The sequence below is a fragment of the Sander lucioperca genome, chromosome 9 (assembly GCF_008315115.2).
Source record: "Sander lucioperca isolate FBNREF2018 chromosome 9, SLUC_FBN_1.2, whole genome shotgun sequence".
Classification (NCBI taxonomy): Eukaryota; Metazoa; Chordata; class Actinopteri; order Perciformes; family Percidae; genus Sander; species Sander lucioperca.
In genome coordinates this window covers 5099015-5115662 of record NC_050181.1, presented here as the reverse complement: position 1 = coordinate 5115662, position 16648 = coordinate 5099015, and the positions used below count along the sequence as shown (strand labels likewise).

At 39.4% G+C, this 16648-nt stretch overlaps 1 protein-coding gene across 15 annotated transcripts in view; it reads left to right on the top strand.

Annotated features, from left to right (window-relative positions):
- Positions 1–16648, top strand: part of LOC116045857 (receptor-type tyrosine-protein phosphatase mu) — a 157913-nt gene that overhangs the window by 95766 nt on the left and 45499 nt on the right. For 10 of the 15 annotated variants that reach the window (XM_036005156.1, XM_031293793.2, XM_031293796.2 and 7 more), the window contains exons 12-16: positions 4626–4899; positions 7922–7958; positions 8729–8803; positions 10326–10461; positions 12011–12040. In XM_036005156.1, coding sequence (XP_035861049.1) covers positions 4626–4899; positions 7922–7958; positions 8729–8803; positions 10326–10461; positions 12011–12040 — 552 coding nt within the window. The remainder of the gene's footprint in view (positions 1–4625; positions 4900–7921; positions 7959–8728; positions 8804–10325; positions 10462–12010; positions 12041–16648) is intronic. The other 5 variants (XM_031293799.2, XM_031293798.2, XM_031293794.2 and 2 more) reach the window with 2 other exon arrangements.

The window sequence follows — 16648 nt, the reverse complement described above, 5'->3', positions numbered from 1 at the left end:
AATAAATCTGAGTTTCAGGTCACAATCCAGTCGATTCTGAGTCAATCCGCCATAATTGGTTGGCGTCACATGGCAGCAGAGCTGAAATCTATCGGGCAGCAAGGCTGGAGGAGGCCTAATTGGTGTCAGCTCAGGTTGCAGCGCTACTGCAGGAATACAGGTCTGCCCTGCCAGCCCCTTTGGCAGACCACTTTCAAAAGCTTATACCATTCTGCTCGTACACCTTCTGCTTTCATTCTTCTTTCCTCTCCTTGTCTTTCCATCTTCTGCTCAGGGAAAGAAGTTTTCAGCAGTTTTGGAATCAAGTATAATTACGCACTTTTTAACGAAGCATGTGGTGTGAGCTGTGGGTTTCCCCTTTCAATCTGTGATCTGTACGTTTGTGAAGGTGTAGTTGGCTGTCACCGGGACTAGTACCTAACATTTAGCTGAACATGTTCATCACTTGCCTAGCAACATTGTGGATTGGTTTAACAGCATTGCTAATAGAACAGGTTTTATCGGGTACATTTATGGAAACATAAAGAAACTCAGTGCTAAGTACATTTTAATCAAATACTGTCTTGCAATTTTTAAGGTACTTGTACTTTGACTACATACATTTTATGCTACTTAGTGCTTCTACTCCACTACATTTTAATAGGACATGGTGTTCCTTTAATATTACGATTTTATATGCATTTAATATGATCAGTTTATAAAATATGATTGATTGTTTGAGATAGGCGGATAAAATTAGTTACAACTACAACCTTAAAGTACGACTTACATCATTTTGCAACAATCATAATAATAATATAATACTGCAACACTGACAGGGGTCATTCTGTATAATGACTACATGTACTTTTGATTCTTTAAGTACATTTTGTTGCTAATGCATTCAATATGTTACCTATAAGTAAAAATACAAAATCAAGACTTTAACTATATATAATAACTATAATGGAGTATTTATACACTGTGGTATTGCTACTTTGAGTAAATGATTTAAAAACGTCTTCTGTCACTGGATAATCATCAATATTGACATCAGATCAAATGAAATATCATCTATAAAGGATGTTTTGTTCTTGCTATCAAGCCGTAGTTGTTCATTTGTTGTTTGTTGTTTTTTTCGTTGCTCATTCATGTCATACTAAATCAAGAAAATGACTAAATGACTCTGGTCTGTCAAAATGACTCATAATGTAAATTGTGAACTCAGCATGAGGTGACAAGGTGTCAGCTGCTCAAAGGCACATTAACATGACAGCAGTAATTAACAGAAAAAAAGTGGAATCATTGCATTTTCATATCGCCAACATTAAACTCTAAGCAGTTGAGGTGAAAATAGTACAGTATATTACCCCTGCAATATGCTTTAAGTGAAACCAGTAAAGTGGGTATTTTTGTCGCTATCACTTACAAAGATGAACAAAACATTTTTATTAAATTGCAAATTTATTGTGAGCTAGTTTTTAGTTTTCTTGCTGCAGTGGATGTTCTGTGGAAGAGAAGAAGTGGTTTAGATTTCCACATTACAAGAGTTCTTACCCTTGGAGCCTCATCGCCTGTGGCACTTAGTATTTTGCCTGAGGAAAGGCAGCACCATTCACACTGTGTCTATCATTAAGTCATGGCACAGCCACATCATCATATCATAAGGAGCCACCTGGGGGGAGCCAGCTTTTGTTTTTATTTCACTATCTGCAGATTGATTTGGAATTTAAAATACCAATATGGGCAAGCTATGAGTAAGTGTTCATTGCGGAAGCAAAACAAAAACATAGTTATTGTGGCCGTAATTTGTACAAAGCATTGCTGAATTCTAAAATAACAATATAGACATAGAAAGCCTTTCTTAGGATATGTGCTGAAAATGCATTAAACCCGATGGTTACTGCACTATGATTGACAGCAGATATCATTCTGAATAGTCTCTATAGTCCTATAGCTTACATCAGATCTACGGTGTTTTGGCTGAGGCCTCCATGCAGCCTCATCACTCATTTCTCTGGTGCTCTGCAGCTACTTAAGGGGCTCCCATCATGTACCGTCTGCACCAGCCCTATGACCTCTGCTCTCAATGGGGGACAGTAATTAAAGGCTGATTTCTCCTGCAGACTCTCAGCAGGATTAAATATTTCATCACTTCCCAACCCAGCACTAAATAGAAGAGCTCTGAGGAATTGGGACACACCCACCAAGAGCAAAGGGGGGTTTTCTAATGACACTGCAAGCACCTTATGATAAACTATAGGGTTAAAGAGCCCATACCGTACACACAAGGGGACACTTAATCATCCAGTACCAACCACGGGGAATAATTGATCATCACCAGGGCTGTTTGTACTACAACTGTACAGCTTAAGAGTACATACACTACAGTGCAGATTTGTTTGTACTTGATGTTCTAATAATGTGGGCCAAAGAAAAAATGTTCAGGGTCATTGAAGCTATACATCGTGCCAGTATTTTATATGGCATGCTTCACAATGATTGAAATGGTTGTTTGCAAAATAGACTTCGCAATGTACAAGTGCATTTATTTTCAATTATAATAGATCTAAGCTGTGATCAGCACAGCTTTTCAAGTTTATTATTGTCAAATGTACAACAGTTACAGAAGCAGTCGTTGCCAATGAAAATGTTGGGTCTCAGGCTACCTCCAACAAAGAAGGAAAAAGCACATGTTAATGCCAGGTGTAACTGCATGCAGAATGCATTGGGATCGGAATGGGATTGCATCAGGCAGACCACACCTGAAGGATGGAGGTCTGCCTTGCCTTGTGATTGGATCTCAGCCAGGTGTAAATGCAAGCCACACAGTGTGACCGCATTCTTAAGAAAAGAGCAGCCTAGCAAGTTGAAAGGTCACCTAACTCCACCTCTTTCTTCTGGCTGAAGCAAACCCAGCAAAAGCTACTTGTAGTAGCAGATATAAGTCTTATCTTACAGACTTCAGCCCCACCTAACTACTTTGCATGTTGAGATCTGATCACAATGCTGGCACAATCTAAATAACAGGAAATCGTATGAATACCAGGTGTGAATGCACAGATCGGATGTCATTATCCAGATACAGATGGTAATACCAGGTGTAAATAGCCCGTTGTGTATCCTTGAGGGCTAACAAATATGTTAAATGAATTTCCTTCCTCATTTGCAGACATTTGCAAAACCTTGCTGCCACCAGCTCTTGGTGGTCTCTATCAGTGGAATAATATTGTGTCGCCCTCGTGATCGTGCTTGCATGGGTGTCCTGGTGCATGTGCATGATACAAACACAATGGACACCTACTCTTTAGAAATTGCTCCATAGCGCTACTATTGGTCAAAAACTACACAGGGTAACTTTAAAAAAAAAAAAAAAAAAAAAAACGTTCAATGTGCAAATTATTTATTAATTCATTTTTGTAAACAAATCATCCAATTATAAAAAAAATAAATGGGCTAAAATCAGAAATCAGCTTTCCAAAACTAGAGAACCAGAGCATGTCACATCATAGTATTCATTCATTCATAAAAAAAAAATGTCATGCATTCATTCAGTGAGCAGTGTAACTTTGCTCTGTCATCTGTAATAATAACTTGTTGTTTGCAAGACTCTTTTGGAAATGGAACACTAGTCCCCAATCATGGCTGTTTATTCTCTGTGGCAGCTGTAAACAGACTCTTTGTCACTCAGCGACTCAATAGATTTACCAGGTGAATGCAAGATGCATACTAACGTGAAAGTCTATAATACAGTCAGTCTCCCCCTCAAGCTAAGTGGCCAGCTCAGAGACAATGTCATCTCTGTCAGAGGCACAGAGGGCTGCAGTTTTCAACTAGCTAAACACAAGGCTCGGATGGCGAGGAAATGGAAAGAGCCGTTAACCTTTTCAGTTGTTGAATAATGAAAATGTAAATAACGTCAGGCCTTGTCCTGTGTCACTGCTCATTTATCTTGCACTGTATTTTTTAATCTATCCTGTTCACTTAGATAAAAAAGTGAATATGTTAGGTTACCAATTTGATAAGTTGTTTATTGAATGTCAGAATACTTCATTGCCATTTTCTTCCACTCTACAATGCATTTTTTTTTTCTTTTGTCAACAAAGTCACTCTTCCTGTAACTGCACTGCACTGCTTTAGCCTATCAATTCTAGCTTTAGGCTAGCAGCCTGTTTTGTAACTTGTATACACCAAAAGAAATCACAGAAAGGTCTCAAAAAGTTGTGCTTTTAAAGATGGTAAAAGTTTATCCCAGTTTATATTGACTTTATGCACAAAGATGTTGAAAAGGAAACGCTGCGATGGAGTTTACACACATTCTTTGTCATGTATTTATAATGTATCCTGAGTTGAACACGATTTGATCATGACATAATCATGTACTGTATTGTTTTGATTTACAACTTTTTAATAAGGAAATCTGAAATGGCTGGATAAAACATGAATTATCTATCCAAAAATCTCTTCCATCTCATGTGTAAATAAAGAATAATTTCTAGAGACTCTGTGTACTCTGAGATTTGGAGCTTTGCAACATGCCTTTCTGTGCCATTCATAAAATAGTGCCTGCATTGCCAACAGTGTTCTGCAAGTGCCCGTTTGGCCCGTTGGAGTCTGTTAATTATGTTTGTGTCCTGTGTTTGCAGTGCGTACCAGGTGGTGGTGGAGGAGGAACGTCCACGCAGAGCACGAGGCACAGCAGAAATCCTGCGCTGCTACCCAGTTCCCATTCACTTCCAGAACGCCACGCTCCTAAACTCACAGTACTACTTTACTGCTCAGTTCCCTGCCGGCGGCATCCACTCACCCCAGCCCTTCACTGTGGGGGACAACAAGACCTACAACGGCTACTGGAACGCCCCTCTGCTGCCTCAGAAAAGCTACAGCATCTACTACCAGGCTGTCAGCACAGCCAACGGGGTGGGTGTTTCTAAAATGTTTATTTGAGTAAGCATGCTAATTCAGTAAGTTACACTAAAGCTGCATGGTGTTTCCAAAAGACATTTTTGAAAAATTTGGCCAGTTTTTCTTTGCTTTACACCCACTGGTGGAAAGCAACCAAGTACCTTTACTCAAATACTGCACTTAAGAACAATTTTTGAGGTGCTTTACGTTTATAATCCCATTTTATGTTACTTTATACTTCTACTATACTACATTCCAAAGGGAAATATTGTACTTTTTGCATTTTGTTGATAATACTTCAGTACTTTTACTTAAGTAATATTTTAAATGTATTTCTTGTAATGGAGTATTGTGGTGATTAGTACTTTTTACTGAAGAAAAGGATCTGAATACTTCTTCCACCACTTATAACCAAAGAATAATAACAAAGATGACAAAGAGAGGCAAAAAATAGCACTTCTTCTAGATTACATGTTGTGTGTTGGGTGCCAGGTTGACAGTTTATTGTTTGACAGCTTGTCTTAAAGTGGCGTGCTAATAAGTACATACAGTACCTCAGCAACTAGACAATTACATTATTAATTTGTGTGCTTAATTTAATGAACCTCAAGCACAAAAAAATGCATGCACCTTTAAAATGACTAACATACTGCTTGGTAAACCTCTCCTCTCTTATTAAATCATATGCATATCCACATGAGTGTGTACATGAAACAATGCTAAATATTATGCTGGGTTAAATGAGAATGAAAGGCTGACTGACAGATTGATTGACTAGGTGAATGAAAGGGACTGAAGTGGCTGAGTACAGAAGTCCCTGACTCTACACAGTAGCTGCTCACCAGTGGTGGAAGAAGTATTCAGATCCATTACTTAAGTAAAAGTACTAATACTACACTGTAAAAATACCCTGTTACAAGTAAAAAGTCCTACATTTGAAAATGTTACTTAAGTAAAAGTATGTAAATATGATCAGGAAAATGTACTTAAAGTATTAAAAGTAAGTACTCAATGCGGAAAAATCCTCACGTTTTAGAAACTGGAAACAATCAAAACAGTTCTGTCAATCAACTTAATGTTTAATCTTCTAATTAACTTGTAGGCCTATATATTATAGGTAGTTTAATTTATAATAAAACATAGTATTTTATAAACTACATGTATTTTGTGTGCAAAAATCTGAATTTGTAAAGTAACTAGTAACTAAAGCTGTCAGATTATTGTAGTGGAGTAAAAAGTACAATATTTGTACATGTACATACATGTACTCTGACATGTAGCAGAGTAGAAGTAGAAAGGGGCATGAAAAGAAAAGTAAACTACAAGTTACTATAATCTTTACTTAATTACAGTACTTGAGTAAATGTACTTAGTTACATTTGTCCACTGCTGCTCACATACTGTAGGCAGACATGTGCATGCAGCAGCACAATTGCATTTGGCCTCTGATAGATGTGATAGTACTCTGGTGAGGTATACCAACAGCACTGTCTACACTCTTAATAGGCTACAGCAGGGTCAACTGTGGGATGCAAAGCTTTATGTGGTGACATGGGCTCTCCTTCCATTACTCTGGCCCTGTTGTCCTGCCTTTTCCTATTGAACTTTATGCCAAATGCTAGACAAGCCTTTGATCAACAGCATTTAAAAGAGGCAGTCGTCCCAGCGGCAGCTAAGTATGGGAGGCAGGAAGCAACAATGGGGTTACCGATCGTACAGGTCACAGCCTCTGTCATCAAGTGGCACTTGGCGGGGCCCTCCCTCCACGGAGCCGTGGCAGACCGCTCAATGGCAACTTCAAGAGCCCCACCGATTGTGGTCCTGAATTAAAATCCCCATAAACAGCCTCCTTGAGAAACACCAGCACGTCTTTAAGGAGGCAATTGAAATAACGTGCGGCAGGGCTGAATCCAATTAGCAAGTGTGCTCTTGAGAGTAAAGCATTGGCGGTCTGAAACTTTCCAGGTCGAATCGGTGAGTGATATGAATTGGCTGATAGTGCTCTTCCTCGCACAAACAAAAGGAAAGAGCCCCTTGTTGACACAGCATAAAGCTCTGTCTCTGTGATGGACATTATTTTTATATTCAATGTTTTGATTTACAGCGGCCAGTGCACTCTCTTTTATTAAGCCATCACTGTCAGTGGATAGTACCGTAAGCTTTAATTAATGTCTAATGATGTTGGAGTGATTTGTTTGGGCCTCTTAAACTTAATTAGCACTTAGATAAGGTGAGTGCCATCAAAACATAGAATTCTTTTTGCATTCTATTCAAATAAAAATCAAAAAAACTTCTGGTTATGTTGCCTTTAATAAAGGGACCATCTGACAGCAGTAATGTGAATACACATGCACCCAGGATCACATGAACATTGATGTTTTTTTTCCCTTCTCCTCTTCATTATGCCTCTCGTGGCCTCCAAATGATATGTCTCCCATGTGTGCTCATTGCTCATTGGACAGCTTGGCTGCATCAAACACAGGGACACAGCTCTCATGTCTTTTGTGTTGTATTACTCATTGCCTCCCCGTTCCTGTCTGTGTCCTTTTTCCTGTTCACCAGACCATTGTTGACAACAAACTTCTCTGCCAGCAGCGAGACCAGTGTTTTTTTTAATATGTTGTTGAAGGCTGTTGTCAGAGCTCAAACTCTATTACATATTCAGAAAGCCTCCCTGACGTGTCATTTCTGAGCCCTGCATGCTGGGATGGTGTCGCTTGTCACAGGGCTCGGGTTTCTCCACAGTGGCTGACCACCTTGAGCCACAGGCTGCCAACAGATCGCTGTTGGCTGACAAATCAGCAGCTCAGCACCACTAATCTGTGCTGTAGGCCCGCTCGCCTAACTGTGTTTTGTGTCACAGTCATTGAGCTTAACAGATGATAGGGGACAGCATGGAACTGACGGAGCTGTTTTGTTGTAACCATGAGTTCTTACATAGGTGTTGTGTGTCTCATGTCTGTGCATGTGTATCATATTAAACTCTGATCCTCTTCTTTTTCTTCCCCTTCCCTCTTAAATGTTTCACTTTGCACAGGAGACCAAACTTGACTGTGTTCGAGTAGCCACCAAAGGTAGGAATACATCAGATTGATGTTTGCTGTATGTATTTCTTAACAGCACTTGCATATGATGTCTCAGAACTAACCGAATAAACATGAAATTGATATGAACTGGCAATCACATCGTGACACTCAATCTTCATTAAGTGTGTTAGCTGTAATGTGTTACCCTTTGTAAGTGTCTTCACATTAAAACATTGTCCAGGAACATGTGTTTTTCCATGACTGGGAGGCAGCCTGTGTGCCCATTAAGGTCTGCAGGTACTTAGCTATGTGCCCGCACTTCCTGCTCCACACTTTAAAAGTGATGAAGTCTAAGCACCATTGATCCGGGAGCAGAATTGATAAGGCCAGAGGGAGCCCTAGCCACACTCCATTCTGGGCCATGGGAGGTCCTGTCACATGCCCCGCCAATCTTGTATATTTAGCAGCTCCACTATGGATTTTGTGTGGAGTTCCAGATATCTCCATCCACATGGCTCAATAGGCTGAAGTAAAATGGCACATATCAGAAGTAGAAGGATCATATATAAGCAATTTCTCACCTGAAGGGATACATTTAAATGCACTATGTTTGGCTCACAAAGATATGAACTGTGAAATGATTGCGGTTGCTAACTTGGCAAAACAAATTGTGAATGCTGTAATGGGTGTCTTTCTCTGCCCCAGTGTTGCATGATGATGGGAAGTGTTGGTGTGGCTGTTTTCAGCTTCAGTGTGGCCTGTCTCTCTCAATGTCTCTCTCTACTGCATGCTATCCTGGATCCACTGACTCTACTCAGCCGCCATACTCGTGACACAGCTCACAACCCCCTACATTCGCATCGCCCCAGCGGCCGGTGACAACCAACTAACAGGTCAGACCCGTAAGCTTTCTGCACATTCTCTCACCATCTCAGTTATTCTGTCCACAACTTGGTTTTACCCACTATATGTTTAGTGTGGCGGCCATACTGACAATTCCCTCAAAAGGAAAAACAAGTGGTATATTGCGCGTGTGTGTGGTTTTGTTTATTGTCCTGCTATCTGCATAGAATCGGTGTGATTAGACTCTCAGTCTTTTACCTTCATCTTCTGGACATGAAAGACCTGTTTGAGGTGTGATTCCCATTTGATGTGTCAGTGTTGGAGATTTTTGACAGGAGTTAATCCCCTTTTCATGAATATTTCTAATTATCTTTAGGAGATTAAGTGTTGGTTGCTGCAGTTGCGACAACTATAAACACACAAAAGGATGCTGTAGTGCTCGTCGTAAAGTTCTGGAGAGTTTTCAAGAGTGTAGTGGCGTCTAATTATTAAAATTCTGCTCAGTTTCTACTTGTGTGTGAATCTCAATCTCTCAGGCTAGAATGGAAGAGTATTGACTTGTAGCAGCGAACACACAACACTCACAGCTCAAATGGGGATTTGTCACTGACAGCATTTCTGTAAGATTAGCCTGTAACAGTATAGTGGGACAAATCTGCTCCATCCGTCCAGACTTAATTGTTAATGTCACCCGTCTTGAAATCTCTGTCTTAAAAACGTATATCTAAATAAAGGCCTGGCTGTTGATAATAACACACCAGAGCAAGAACAATATATCACAACCAGCCCGGGATAGATATTTACCTTTTTTTGATAGCGAGAGAAAATGGCAACGCTGAGGAGAGTAGGAAGCCCGCTCTAACAGATTGGTCTGACATAACAATTTATCATTCTAAATTTACCCCTGGTGACAAGGAATAATGGTGTTGTTCAGGTGGACAGTTGTCATTTCAGGAACGTTGCTTTCCTCAGAGGGCCTCTTATCACTTCCCAGAGAGCAGATGCTGTTAAAACGAGACGTTTTTTTCCCCCCTCCCTCTCTCTTTGTGTCTCTCGTTGTTGGCTATCTCCTCCCGAGCTGATACTTAATGTTTTGGTTATTTCAGGCTTTTTTATCTTCTTGGGTATTATCTTTTCCATCCTACATTTTTTTTACAGCCCAGCAACCATTTGCCCCAAACATGATTAACCAAGGGTAAAGATGGTGCAAGCTTATCTCTCCCAGTGCAGCTTCATCCACAGAGCGCTAATGTCCACTAAGGACGAAGCTAAAGGTGGAGTCTTCAGGACAATAGGGAGTCACTTACATTCAGAGTAAACATTGCTCTGAGCCAATACATTTATATTGATATTTATGCTCCACAGAATGCCATAGAATATCAGTGTATTGAATAATCAACCTCAGTCCTCCACATAGTCAAATCAATGCGAGGACATACTGAAAGCATGGATGTACACTCTGCAGTTTGGCTCATGTAGAACAATAGCAAATGGTCATTAAATGTGTTTCACAGTCTGCCAGATCAGTTGCACTTTTTTTGTTTGATCTTTATGCATTGTGATGTTTTTCAGGAGCAGCCACTCACAAACCTGACGCAGTGGAGCCAGAGAAACAAACGGACCACACGGTGAAGATCGCTGGGGTCATCGCTGGCATCCTCCTCTTCGTCATCATCTTCTTAGGAGTGGTACTCCTCATGAAGAAAAGGTAAGCTTTTTTTCTTACTCGTTGAAATACTGTTTCAGATTTGTGATGAGGACGAACTGACTTGCAGAGTGCTCACAAATAAGTAGTTTATGTTTCATCATTTTGTATATTTCTCCCTCAAACGGTAGTATTGTCAGTGTCATACTAAATAATTAATTTGATCATGTTGATACGCCCCATTAAGGCTGTTTACAGCCATGAGATACAGTGTGCCATGAAAAATTAATCCGTTTCCACGGCACCCTCTAACAAATGCGCAGCGCTTCAATGACATTAGAATGGGAATAGGAAAAATGTTTTTTTTTAAGGCCGGTGGTATGAAGAGAGGCAGAGAGGAGATAAGACAGAAAATGTGATGAAATGTTCAAAAGGAAAGAGGATGGCCACATAACTGAAGGCTAAGTTTACATTAGCCCTGGACCTCATACTGGAGAGAGGTCCTCTGTACATATCCCAGCTATCAGGGGAGCTTAAGCTCAGCAAATATCAACCCCCTTTTGTCCACAGCAAGCCCTGAAATAAAACGTAAGTTCCTGCAGAGATTTCTTTGGTGGACACAAGTTGGTTTCGTTTAATATCTCCATTGTGAAAAAATAAAATAAATAATATCAATATTCCAGTAAAACTTATCATGTATTAGTTGCACTTTACTGTACGTTCTCCCTTAGATAGATACAGTGCCTTTTAAAAAAACTATTTTCCTATTGTGTTGCATTACAACCTGTAATTTAAATGGATTTTTTTGGGGATTTTATGTAATGGACCTACACAAAATAGTAAAAAGTGGTGAGAGTCTGACACTTTGAATGTCTCACAGGGCACCATTAAATCCATTATTACAAAACGGTACTACTTTTGCAAGGCACCATAGCTTGTGTCGATTTAAAGAGTAAATGTCAGTATGGAGTAGATGAAGCTGAGTATGGAGGCGTAGTTGTGTACTAATATAATCACTATGTTCCATGTTTATTTTTGACAGTAATATACGATTCTTCATTTATTACAGCAGGCCCTGTTTGTGTAGCACAGCGATCAGTGGGTGGGTGTGAAAATCAGCACCCAGTAATGGAATTGTTTTCAATTAGCCTTAATCAAACCAGAGATGGAGATGACTTCATTGGTTGAATTTTGTGTAATTTACTCTTACCAACAGGGAATCTAAGTTGTGTTTAGACATTCAAAGCACTCATTAAGTTTGCACCTTGGAGGTCAGATATGATGATTTTTATATGTGTATAAAATGATGTGTTCATAAACCTTTCCTCTAATTTGCAATCACATGTTGTAAACCAGCTCAGTAGCAAAATAATTAGTTTCAACTGTACTGTACGAAGCCCCTCTCTTCCCCCCTTGCAAAGCATGACATGACTCCAAGCGATCACCTTTGCCCTCATGATCACTAGTTTACCTCCACGTATGCCACCATATCTGATTTTGTTCATTTCTACTCTTTTTTCAAACATTAATATATTTTTACTTTTTCTTTCCTTTTCATTCCATCCCCTCCCCTCTTCCACTGCTTAAATCCTACCACCACCACACTCGGCAGAAGAACCTATCACTCCTACACTTACTACCTGTAAGTAACCACTTTGTGTAATGTTAGTGCCATGCTTCTCACCCACACACTGTTTCCCATGCATGCAAAGAGCCATGTCATTCTCCTCCTGCTCAGAGCTATTACAGAGGCCCAACTGTAATCTCTGCTGGAGGATGGAGGACGCCGCTCCAATGCATCTCCACATGATGAGCACATCATACTGTATGTCACATTGGCACCACTTCTGACGAAAGCATGCAGACACAGCTACACCCCCACAACATCAACCAGCCACAGAAATGTTATTGCAGACATCATTTCTGCAAGACTTTTAAGAAGTTTGTTTATCAAATGATGAACTAAACTGCCTTAACGATTGCGCGGTTGCCAAACTCCTCTTGTGAAAGAAGAAAAAATTCAATGCAGGAACTACTGCATTTTTACTGAGTGTGAATTTTTCATTCGACTCCAATGATTTCATCTCTGTTGACTTGTCAAAGTTCGATTTTTTGAAGTGCCTATCACAGGGAATCTATGCTTTAGTTGTGCCCAGAACCTCAATGAGCTAATACAACTATTTCACATTTTGTACACACGTGTGTGTACACTCTGCAAATGCCAAACATGCAGTCAATAACTCTGTTGGATTGACCCTGTTTATAGGTATTACACTGAAATTGTAAGCATGAGCTACATGATCTTACCAATTTGGCTCCATATGCATGTGATCATTTCTAGTCTTTTCTCTACCCCTACTCAACCGTCTCATTCTGTCATTTCAACTCTCAATGCTTTTTCTCCCCTTTTTTTTAGCATGTTATTTTGGTTTATTGCACATCCATTCCATTGATTCTATGGTGATGGTGGAGTTGTGTCTTTAGCTGAGAGAACCATTTGCATCACTACTGAACGAGCTGATGTGATCACAGAATAACCTCATTTCTATTTTAATGTCTCCAACATCATAAAACAATAGCCGTAGCGCTGCTTTATTTCGCTCTTAATAGAACCGATGATTCCAAATCACACCTCTGAATGGTAAAGAAGCTTATTCTGCAGCTCTGCCTTCACGGCTGTAGCTCATAGGCTCCCGCTGTACGGTCTTTGTGATGGATGCCGACTAATCTGTCTTGAGATGGCTGTGATCAGAGGAGAGAATGGAGGCTGCCTCACATCAAAGAACACCTCAGAATACACCTGGAGATAATACTACTCTGAATACTCTGCGTGTCACTCATATTAGATCACAGCTGTCTTGGATGGAAAGCCCCAATGACTTGGAGGGGTAGTGTCATCAAAGCTGAGCACACACATTGACCAAGCTAAGCAGGGAGACATGAGGTTGTCAGTAAAACAAAAAATGTAAAAATCAAAAATAAGTTTTGTTATTTTAAGTGTTACATGCAAGTTGTGTTTTCTTGGATAAGTGACCATTTGCATAAAGAGGAGATGATAGTGTTCTTTTGACAAGAAGTTAGGGATTTAATAGTGTAGCGTGAATCAATGGCTACAATAGTTAATTTTAGACATTTAGACATGCGTTTTCATTATGATTTTAAAAATGATTCCTCCTTTTGAAGGACATGACGCCTTAAAGAAGGGTTTGTTTGGAGGTGCGTTTGCTTTGATTTACAGTTTTAAGGTTGGCTAAATTGGATATTCTGGCCTTAAACACGTAACACAATGCGTTTGAGCAGTTAAACCATCAGCAGCACCAGGTCTGCGTTTTTCTACAGTCTCGTGTCAAAATGATTGGGGGGGTTACTGTTAAGTTTTAAAAAGAAGGGAAAGAGCAATTGTTGTGACTCCCCTCTAAAGCTGACAAGATAACAACATAGTATACAGTTATATAAGCTGAACGAGTAATGATACTTATTGAGAAATGTGCCATGACAGCAGCAAATACTAATGGAAAATAAGAAACACGCTTAGATAATACGGAAATAAATAACCAGAGCACCTCAGATGTCTGGATCTCTGTAACAAGTGGTATTGCCCTCTTTTCAGCTATAAGGATGTTCAACACTAGGCCTGCATCACAAAACAAAACCAAAATATTCTCTATGAGGCCATTAACAGGTGATACAGCTGTGCATCATTTGTAATTGACGTTCAAAGTTCAATACTACAACCCCTCCCACCTTCTCTTTATATCTGTCTCTTGTGTCATTCGTGGTAGGCACAAGGAAGCAATGCAAGTGAGGGGAAAGCAGAAGTGTGTTAGCTCATTGGAAAGACAATTTGCGCCTTGAGGTGTTAAGGCAGGAGCTGCAAAAGACCATAGAGTTGCTCTGTAGAACAGGTGTTTAGTCATTTCACCCCTACTGTTAAACTCTCAGGGTGTCTAAGCTCAGCTCACAAACACATATGACTAAAACGTTGCATAAACCCAAAGTTTATTTTCACAAATCAATAATAGACTGCTTTCTTAAGATGCTCTCCTCTGAAGTGATCATCTGCAGTTCTGCTGACATCCTTGTGCCAGCTATGAGATTACAACACCTCTATGATTGATGAACCCCATTAATGCTCTCAAGCATTCATCAAAGTCTTTTAAAGGCATGAGAACATCCTGCAGTCGCCAAAATATGCACTTTGGGTACATTGCCAGAGGTGGCTGCGGGGGCTACCTCGCAACACAACATCAGTCAGATCGCTCATTAGGGATGCAGTTACATGTGTGATCAAAAATATGACTGTTCTTTAATCAGGTGGCTGTACCGGCCGCTGTGCCTGCCGCTGCTGGGTAAAAGAGACAGATCAATGGCATAGGGCAAGGGTTGCAATTGGGTCTTAATTCCCGTGAGAGTTAGATTCATCCATCAAGCAGCAGGCATGTTAAATACAAGCACACGTACTGTAGCACTGAGTGACTGATTTGTCAGGCTTGTCTAGTGCTCCTCAAACCTCAGGTATGTGATCTAACTCTGTAAATGCCTTGTATATAATTAACCAATATATGTTCTTCATCTTGTAGAATAACATTAAACTAATCTCTCAGTGGAAAACCTATAAAAGTGTCATATGTAAAGAAAAAAAGGACATTTGAAATTTTTGAAATAAACTGCAAGACACAGAAAATAGTGATTTTTATTAAGTATACGGCTTTAGTGTATTTAAAAGTTACCCATTATAAAGATATGTATTTTAAGTCCTGTATTTGAATGTCCATGGATGGCCTGAATATGGTTTGACTGTTCTTTTGCTACCCGTATGGGTGTTTGATTATATTGAAATTAAATTTGAAGACATGTTTGCACAAAATATTTACTCATGAATCTAGTCTATAAATATCGGTGTTTTGCTTAATGTTACCCTCTGCTGTTTTATGATATCAGCTCATAAACAATTTCATCCAGGAGAAACCAGTTCCATTTCCATTTGGCAGGTGGTCACTTATAACATAAATCCCTGATGGTGTGATGAGTGCATACATTTTATTGAGTGGCCCTGATGGTAAACAAACCACCTGTATGCCACTTACTGTTCCGTAATTTACTAAACTCTTGCAGTGATGTATCAAAAAAATGCTTAAAATGCCTCCTTTTTTTTACTGAAAACACACAGAGACATATAAATCATCATTCATGGGGCGCCTACTAAACGTACCATGTATAACACAATGTGCTCAGGGCAAACACCTTAATTAAATCTTACAAGCCGAACATGCAGCAAGAATCACATTAATTGGTACAAGCCTTGCAGATTTTTGCACCTACGAGCTCTGAATGTTGATGAGGAAGGGGCAAGAGGAAGAGCAGTTTAAGCAGGGTGAAGGGATGTCATGCATGGAATGATGAAGTTTCAGTGCATAAATTTTAACGTGTCATTTACAAAGCATCGCCTGTCACGGTTTGGCACTATACACAGTTGCTTTCACTTAACTATATATAACTTTTACAGGAATAATACAGACAGTGCCATGGAAATAGTGGAACAATTTGGGGGGGGGGGGGACTTCTGGTATAGAGCATAAATGTTTATTCTTGTGACAATAAGATGTGGTTGAAAGCTAAAAAAAAAAAGGTGTGTGTGTGTTCTAGAGTGCCTGTAGGTGTAGTCAAGGCCAGGTTCGTCAGATTTCTATAGAAATGATGAAAAAAGGAAATTTTGTAGTTTTAAAAGCATGTTTTTTACATTTAGGTTTCACTAAATAAAATAGACTTTAATTAAGCTAGCCATAATGTAGGAACAAGGTGACTAGAGACCTAAAACGAATCAAAAAAGATTCATGTTCAAGTTCTTCTAACACTGTATAAGAATTTTAGAGGCATAACACCCACAAAATGGTACTTTAACAACAAATTGTAGCCCAATGTTATCATCCTAAAGGTAACACTAAATGTTATTTACAACATTACAAGTTGAGGCTTTTTCTTTAACAACATACGAACATTTTTGAGAATGTAATCACTGTTAACTTTAAAATCCCAAATAATTGAACCCCACTACACTGTGCCTCCTCATATATTTCATACTTTATAGTTTGAAAATGTATTAAATGCAGTAAATGTAATGTTACATTATTCTAATGTACTCCTTCAGTGCTGTTTTTTGGTACAATTTATTCCTGTCTTTGGGTAGACGAGGGGCCAAACAGAAAAAAAGTAAAAATTAAGAGTTATGAAGGGCAATCTTTTAAAAATC